This window comes from Octopus bimaculoides, chromosome 19 (genome assembly GCF_001194135.2).
Source record: "Octopus bimaculoides isolate UCB-OBI-ISO-001 chromosome 19, ASM119413v2, whole genome shotgun sequence".
NCBI lineage: Eukaryota > Metazoa > Mollusca > Cephalopoda > Octopoda > Octopodidae > Octopus > Octopus bimaculoides.
This window is the reverse complement of record NC_068999.1, coordinates 26068380-26077660: the sequence shown is the minus strand read 5'-3', so window position 1 is coordinate 26077660 and position 9281 is coordinate 26068380. Positions and strand designations below refer to the sequence as shown.

At 36.0% G+C, this 9281-nt stretch overlaps 1 protein-coding gene across 3 annotated transcripts in view; it reads right to left on the bottom strand.

Moving 5' to 3' along the window:
• Positions 1 to 7055, bottom strand: part of LOC106883273 (protein KRI1 homolog) — a 58862-nt gene extending 51807 nt beyond the window's left edge. Inside the window, exons 1-2 of one of the 3 annotated variants that reach the window (XM_014934222.2) lie at positions 6436 to 7055; positions 1443 to 1516 (exon numbers count right to left, since the gene is read on the bottom strand). In XM_014934222.2, coding sequence (XP_014789708.1) covers positions 1443 to 1516; positions 6436 to 6466 — 105 coding nt within the window. In that variant the 5' untranslated portion in view covers positions 6467 to 7055. Of the gene's footprint in view, positions 1 to 1442; positions 1517 to 2601; positions 2743 to 5772; positions 5819 to 6435 lie in introns of those variants that run through there. The other 2 variants (XM_014934223.2, XM_014934225.2) reach the window with 2 other exon arrangements.
• Between the last annotated feature and the right edge of the window lie 2226 nt (positions 7056 to 9281).

The window sequence follows — 9281 nt, the reverse complement described above, 5'->3', positions numbered from 1 at the left end:
TTTTATCTACCTTCCTACTTATTAGGATTTTGGTTTTAGCTAGGTTGACTCTAAGGCCCTTCAATTCTAGACCTTGCTTCCACACCTGAAACTTCTCCTCTAGTTCTGATAGTGACTCCGCAATTAGGGCAAGGTCATCAGCATAGAGGAGCTCCCAGGGGCAACCTGTCTTGAACTCCTCTGTGATTGCCTGGAGGACTATGATAAATAATAAGGGGGCTGAGGACGGAACCTTGGTGGACCCCTACCTCTACCCGGAATTCATTGCTGTACTCATTTCCAACCCTCACCTTACTGGCAGCATCTCTGTACATGGCTCGCACAGCTCTCACTAACCATTCTTCTATCCCAAGTTTCCTCATTTCCCAATACATATCTCCATATTTTCCATCAACTGCAACATTTTCAAGAATGCATTACTTTTGTAATGCTAGGAGTTCCTGTATTATATAAATGTATCTGCATTTATTATTATTATTATTATTATTAATATCATTGTTTTAATGTCTGCTTTTCCATGCTTGCAAGGGTCAGTTTGAGTTTATTGTGACAGATTTTCTATTGTTGAATGCCCTTCCTGTCACCAACCCTCACTTGTTTCCAAGTAAGGTAATATTTCCCCATGACCAGAGATGTTCTTGCAGAATATTGGAAATGAACGATACTGCTTGTATGACATCATCACCATCATTTAATGTCCATTTTCCATGCTGGTATGGGTCTGACAGGTTGAGAGGATCCACCAAGCTGCAGTGTCATCTTTGGCATGGTTTCTATGACTGGATGCTACTGGTACTAGTGAAGGTGCTGAGTAACTAGCAAAGCAGAAAAAGGACAGGGAAAAAGGAAAAGGAAGAAAATTTCCACTCCCAAAAGGGTCAAGCACAGATGTCTTACTATAGATTATGAGTCCAACACCCTAACAACTAAGCCATGTGCCTGGAGCAGTGGATTGGCAGAATTGTTTGGACATTGGACAGTATACCTTGTCGTATCTGTTCTGTTCTAAATCTGTGAGTTCTAGGTTTTAATCTTACTCTGTCACCAAAAGAATAGTAATATCAAGAATTGCAACTAACAAATATCAATATTACAAAACACAGATGGAAACATAGTTTCCTTGGTTTGACTGGAAGATTGACCACCATCACTTTTCCTATTGCTAACCTCTTAACTGTGAAATAGGAGTGGAATACTCAGAAAAGACTTGTGTACTTTGAATTATGTAGTCAGTAATTCTCCATCTGGACGTCACAGCCAATACAGTGGTTTATGATAGCTTTCCCTGTCATAGAGCCTCTTCTTCTACTTGAATGTCATCACTTAATTACTCTAATTGTTGAAAAATATGAAAGAATTGACAATTCACAAAACTATCTAATTTCTTAACTAAGCGCTTTATCTTCTTATAACTAAACAGTACCATAATTGAAATTACTTACTTCCCCATCTTCATCCTCAGATGAAGAAGCCTCCGAGGAGAAATCCTTATCAGATTGTATATCCTGTTCTTTCACTGAAAGAAAAATAAAAGGAATATTAAAATAAAGTTCCTAAAAGGACAGAACATCGAAGGTTGCTATTAAAATTATACTCATATTACAATAAAGGTGAGAAATATTACAAAAGGAAGATATCTAACTTTCTGCACAACTCAATAAACAAAGAGGGTAAATTATGAAGGTGACCCTGATAACTGATGGAATGAATATTAGTATTTTTCAGTATGTTATTGATAGTAAACGTGATTTATTTGAGGTAAATAATTGCCTGAGATCCACATGTAATAAGTAACTATAGGGAATTCAACAGTTCCCTGATGATATCCAGCATAACATGACTAGTTATATTAAAAATTTTTTTTCTATGTGTGCTATTTAAGATGGTAAGTTCAGAAATTGGTTTAGGGCACTTGTGAGAGCAAGAATTAAGAATGAACACTGGAAATAAGGTGAAGAAATGTTGTCAGGTGGCAGATAACAGCAACAGTTAAAGAAGTCTAAAATCTAGAAAAAATCATATAGTCTAATAAAGTAGAGTTAGAATTGGCTGAAGAAATTAATAGTAATAGCAACTCGAGAAATGGTAGATCAGTCAAACCAATGGTGAATGATATTAAAATGTTGGCATAATGCTAGCAATTTTAAAGGGAGTTGGGTAAGTCAATTATATTGATCCCCAGTGCTCTACTGGTGATTATTTTATTGACCCTGAAAGGATGACAAGCCCAGATAACTTCAGTGGCATTTGAACTCAGAATATAAAGAGTCAAAAGAAATGCCACTAAGCATTTTGTGTGGCATACTAACAATTCTGCTTTAATGGTGAACAATATTACCATGGAAACAAGGTGAGCTGGCAGAATCATTAGCACACTGGGCAAAATACTTAGCGGAATTTCATCTGCCCTTATGTTCTGAGTTCAAATTCTGCCAAGGTCGACTTTGCCTTTCATCCTTTCGGGTTCAATAAGTACCAGTTGCACACTGGGGTTGCTGTAATTGACTTACCCCCTCCCACTAAATTGCTGGCCTTGTGCCAAAATTTGAAATCAATATCATCATGAAAACATTGTCAATGATGAAGTATTGAAATACATACTTTACACATGAAAAGAATGTGCTTGCTTCAAAAACCTATGGTGGTGGTGGTGAGGTCGTATTGTAGAAGAGCACTTAATTTGTAATTTCACTAATTAATATTTGATAATCTACATGAATGGTGACAGCTATTGACAAATGGCAATAATGGTAGTGATTCGAAGCAGGTGACTTATGGCATATATAGTTACACGGTCATGAATCCAAAGGTGATTTCATCTTTCATCCTAACAGGATTAATAAAATATGAACCTGTTATATTTAGACTGGGCTCAATTTAAAACGTTTCTCTGTTATATCCATTCTGCATGAGTGAAAAAGCTTTTTGTTTTGTTGTTAGAGCAACTGTTTTAACAGATGCTAGTTTTTCTTATTGCTAACAACTCTGTGATAAAGTAGTATCGGAAACTGTTCTTATCAGTCAGAAAAGCTGGGGCAAGCAGACGGTCAGCTATTCCATATTACTTTTGCAGGCTTTCTCAGGTTGGCCAGACAGATGCAGTTCATTGGTTTGCGTTTTGTGTAATTGATGCATGCAGAAAAATAGAGGTGGTGATTCTGGAGGACTAAAATTCTGAGAAGAATGGACAGGGCAAGGAGTTAAGTGTGAAATCTAATGAGAGAGAGAGATAGAGAGAGAGAGAGAATGTGAATCTGGATGGATAAGGTATGAAGCTAGTTGGTTCAAAGAAAAAGTCAGTTTAGAACAAAGAAAAAATAGAAACCAGAAAGTGTCTCTCAGCTAGCGAAGCCTTGATGAATAAATCTTTACTAATCAGTTGGATGGCTTTTTTTTTAGCTGGCTATAACAGGTATTTGTATAGCAATAACAACACTGTCCCAAATATGAGAGCAGAAGTATTACTAGATCCTAAAGAGGAATCTTACTCATTGTGATACAGTATTCATGGTAACTTTAATGGTTTTAGTTGAGTATTATCTATGACTAGAGAGGGTGAGGTACAAAACTATTGAAGAGTGTGGGAGATATCACTGAAGTTATATGTGGGTATGAGGGTGTATGTGATAATGAAATGAGGAAGGGCCTGAAGAGAGGTTGGACGACTCACAACTAAATTGTATGTTGATATCTCTACTGCCTATTTGAGTTTGAAGCCTGAAACTTCCCCAATTCTTATGTTCTTGACTCAAGCATTAATGCTTTCAATAGTTGTTGTTTAGCCCTGGTTGAGTTGATTGGCACATGAAAAGACATTCAAGCGAGTTTGTTGCCAGTACCACTGGACTGGCTCCTGTGCAGGTGGCAGGTAAAATACACCATTTCGAGCGTGGCTGTTGCCAGTACCTCCTGACTGGCCCTCGTGCCGGTGGCACATAAAGGCACCCACTACACTCTCGGAGTGGTTGGTGTTAGGAAGAGCATCCAGCTGTAGAAACTCTGCCAAATCAGATTGGAGCCTGGTGTAGCCATCTGGTTCACCAGTCCTCAGTCAAATTGTCCAACCCATGCTAGCATGGACAGCGGACGTTAAACGATGATGATGATGATGACCATCCCATCCTTTTTAGATTTAGATATAGTGTGTCTAGTGTGTCCTTATTTAAGATGGCAGTGTAGGGGATTTGAGGGAGATTTGGTTGCTATTTCTTATAGATTAAGAAAATGCAAAGACGCTCCTTTACTGGCCGGAGGTAAAAACAAAGTGGAATCGTCCTGTGTTCAGACAAATGTAGTCGTTATTGTTGAACTCCAAGTCAGTTCTGGTGAAGGAAACCTATGATCAAAAGAGGACCTGGCACGACCATCATGCATTTTTTAAGGCATACCTCATAATACAATGCTCTTTTTTTAAGATGGTTGTGTATGGGAATTGATAGTTGTCTTGGCATGGAATCTTCTAAAAGTTTTCATCCTAAGATTATTCATAGATCCTGGGCACAATAACAGATAAACCCACCATAGAGGCAAGTGGTGAAGTCGTTACTTAGTTATAGTGATTGACTTCAACTGTTACTCTTGAGGGTAGTATACACTCACTGAGCTACTAGTTCTAAATTTGTTTCTTTTCTGTATTGAACTTTTCAAAGAACACGTGGATCCTATGAATTAGAAAAAGGAATATTGTGATAGTTATTACTTTGTATGAAATCAAGTATAACTACACATAGGTGGCTCCCCACTCCGACTTGGTTTCTTCTTAACTTTCAGAAAAATGCATATTTTTCAATGAAATTTTGCTTAAATACGTTTTTAAGGGTGTATATCACAGTTATATCGATAAAATTCAAAGACATTTTTTGAAGCATTCCAGATAGTTCTCCGCATCTCTAATCGACAGTTATCACCAGTTTCACTTCTTTTTTAGGTAATTACTCAGAATTGTCAAATCTTCGCAGCTGTTCGTTAGTTTCCGTGAAATTTTATTTATTTATTTACTTTTGGTTTCATGATGTGTCGAAGGCAACATTTGCTTTGAAGTTGGAAAGTGAGAGGGAGCGCCTGCGCGCACGTGTATGTACATGTCTATGAAAGATAATGAGTATACGTATCTGTGTGAATACAAATACATAAAGCTACACACACACGTACACTCATTAGCTTTCATACACACGTACATACATAAATACACACACCACACCCATTATTTTTCATATTACACAGACATACATAAATACACACAAACGGACACCCATTATCTTTCATAGACACGTACATACATCCCCTTCTTTTTCCTCTTTCACTTTCCAACTTCAAAGAAAATGTCGCCTTCGACACATCATGAAACCAAAAGTAAATAAATAAAAATTCACGGAAATTAACGAATGAAATTGACAGTTCTAAGACCAAAAACGATTGGTTGCCTTTTTTTTTAAAATTTCAAATTTAAATGTGGCGTTGTTAAAGAATACGCACACCACCCGTTTTCGGTGTAACAAAGACCCTAACCCTAAACACCGCGTGTTGCGTATTATTCTTTACCTTCGCCTTAAATGTTTCAAACATCAGCATTATGTAATATACATTCTCGAAAATATGCACTTTAAAGAGAGTTATGAGGAAACAAAGTCCAGAGGGGCTGATGACTTTTTGTTTTGGTTGTGTCGAGTTAAAACGAAGGATTACCCATTAACCAAATATTTATATCCATTTTTCAGAAAATTAAGTGGAAACAAAAAATGGAGTGGGAGAAGAACACCAATATATAGTTACGACTGAAGTCCGTTTTGGGTGTTCCATTCATGCGCTTGTATCAGCCAAGCGTAAACGTTTGACCCGGTGACAAAAGTTTTAAAAAACTAGTCTAACAGGTGTAAAACAACTTGCTGGGAACGAATATGAAGAATAAAATGCGCGATCGCGAACGGTGGAGACATATAGGAGACAGTCTTCTCGGATATGGTTTCCTAAATCAAGAGGAAACCAGGACGTTTCATTTAAGGTTATATACTTGAAGGATTTTAAGACGATAATTAACGTTTAGTACTGAAGTTTTAATTATTGTTCGCCTAGCGCTGTGTTGATATTAGTAACAACCTATATTTTAAATTTGACGTGATGAATGTAAGATAGTAATTAGATTAATAGGCATATTAACATGAACGATGAATTATTGAAATATCAGCCAGCACGAACTCAAATTAACTGAGATATTAGCGACTACAATCACTAAATCATACAAAATATCAAAGTTAACCACGTGTCACTTAGGTTAACAAATGAAGTATAGAGTAAAAACAGCAAATATATATATACATAAAGAAAATAACTGGATTCCGATTAGAGGTTAAAAATTCTGCATAGTTTTAAACCCATATATAAGTGTCTATCTACCTGGGTATTAGCAATGATAATGTGATTAAAGTCCCTACTTACCATCAACTATGTTATCGCAATCAGTTGCCATCTTTGTTTACAGATTTACATTGGGTCTATTGATTACCTCCCTTCCTTTGTAATTCTCTGAAATGCAAGTTATTAAGCAGTAAAGCAAGAGAAGGATCTTTGAGTTTAGCGTACCACTTTATATCAAACTTTTGCTAGTTTTAGTTTGTGTGGAGGTCATGGAAATTTTTTTGCGTGTTACTTGCAGCCAACTCATTTGTAACTGGAGATATTTTTGGTGCAATTTATTGTTTTAGTTGTCCATTTTTGTGTTCGTGTTGCTGTCCATTTTGGTATAGTTCTGTGCATTTTTTGTGCTGTGATAGTTCAATTTTGCTCATTTTTGGGTTATCGTTGATTATTGTTATATTGTTGAATTATTGTTATGATCTTGAATTATTTTATATTACTGTTTAATATGTGATTGTATTAGATTATTTAGAATTTGGCGATCTTTCGATTTGAGAACAGTTTATATCACTTCTTAAACCATGTGCATTTGTTTATGTTTCTGAACAAGATCGTCGCTTTCCGTAAAATAAATTTTTGTTTTTACATATGTGTGGGGAGGGGATCTTTTGAAGTCGGCGTGAAGGGAAAGAATTGATGCGTGTGTGTGTTTGATGGGGTGTGGGAGACAGAAAGTGTGGTGTGTATGTGAAGTTGTTTTGTTAGTGTGTGTGAAGAGATAGAGAGAGCAATGGTGCTGGTGTGTGTGTGTGAGAGAGAGAGAGAGAGAGAGAAAAAGATAACTGAAATTAGCCAAATTCTATTTAAATAAGTATAGTGTTATTTGTAAACTATAATAAAATAAGTTTTAATATTCAAATTTTAATTTTAGTTGCAATATTTTAAGTAAAAAATTTCTTATTCTTTATTTTATTAGAAGTAATAGCTTGTCCTATACTTTTACAGGTGTAATAAATTGTCCTGTACTTTTCCAGGTTTATAATCTTAAGAATATGACTTTTCATGCTCGCATTTTTCCATGTAATCCATGATTTTTCCAGGCATTGCTTTTATGAAATAATTGATAATTTAAGATTTTACCTTATAAAATACTGAAAGGTAATATTTCAATTTTTCCATGTAAGTGATGATAATATTTCAATTTTTTTTGTGTTTAACTTAAATATATGTTGTGATTGAATTATTTTATATTACCCATCCACACCAAATTAATGGCAGGGATTTTTACCCTCTTGTTGGTTGCACCATGGCTCACCAAAAATTACAAACAAGACCCCAAAACCATCAGTTACCAGGCTCACCTTAAGTAACCTAATTTTGCAATATTAGGAGGTCACAGGAATTCATTCAACGGAAAAAAAGATTTCCAGGTCAGGGTACTTGATTCCACGCAAAAAATCAATTTTTTTTTTCTTAGTGAAAATTGTGCGGGTGTTAATATAGAAATTTACCATAAAGTCATTGTTATTTAGCCTCAAATCAACCCTGATACTGCAAACGTATAATCAAAAACATTCCAGCCTTCAGCAAACCGTCTTTTTAGGGATAATCTAGGACATTAAATACAATGGGCATGTGATTTAAGAAGGGAAATACTTTGGCTGCTATTTTTAGCGTGTTGAGCAACCAGGTAGAGGCTCTTTCATTGGTTTGATTGTGTGATGAGATTTTTTCACATATATATGTAATATGTATATATATCATTGGCAGAAGTTAGAGAATAAGTCAAAAGCTGAGAGTTTCATGTATTGGCACTTATCAAACACGAATTTGTCCATTGTCACTCTGTAACATCTGATGAAATAACTTCTAAAATACAAAATTTTGTCCAAAATGTTAAGAGTAAATCCTGTTCTATGTGACACATTCTACCAGTATTGGAAGCTTGAAAGTGTTTAGTTAAAAAAAATTAATTAAATAATCTGTACGTCAAAGTTGACCTCGGCGAAATTTGAACTCAAAAATGTAAAGAGAGACGAAATACCATTAAGCATTTTGCCCGGCGCGATAACGTTTCTCATTTATTTATTGCCCACAAGGGGCTAAACATAGAGGGGACAAACAAGGACAGACAAAGGGATTAAGTCGATTACATCGACCCCAGTGCATAACTGGTACTTAATTTATCGACCCTGAAAGGATGAAAGGCAAAGTCGACCTCGACGTAAAAGCACCCACTATACTCTCGGAGTGGTTGGCGTTAGGAAGGGCATCCAGCTGTAGAAACTCTGCCAGATCAGATTGGAGCCTGGTGCAGCCATCTGGTTTGCCAGTCCTCAGTCAAATTGTCCAACCCATGCTAGCAGGCGTTAAACAATGAGGATACATAGGTGTATATATGTATATATACATACATAGCTGAACATATACATATATACACACTCACACACATATATATATATAAACATATAGATGGCTATATACATAGATATATAAATAGATGTATGTATATATACATAGACGTGTGTGTGTATATATATATATATATCCAAGAATTACAGCGTGATGTGCTGCTTGACTGGTCCCCCGCTCTCTCTCTCTTTATATATATATATATATATATATATATGATGATGATCTTTTCTCCCGCTATGCCTCTGTCTACCCCTCCATCCTCTCTAAATCAGTCCCTCTCTCTCTCTTTCTCTCTCTCTCTCTCTCTCTCTCGTAGTTTTTCCTTAAGGTCTTCAGGTTCTGGCTATATATAAATGAGAAATCCATTCTAAATTATCTCAATCTCTTCTCCACTGACATACTACGACGAAGTCTCCAAGATGCAGATAAGATAGAGCTTTTTATTTATTTACGGCCTCAAATATCTCATACCTTCGCGCTTTAGTCTGCCCTCTATTATTTATCTTGTTTCT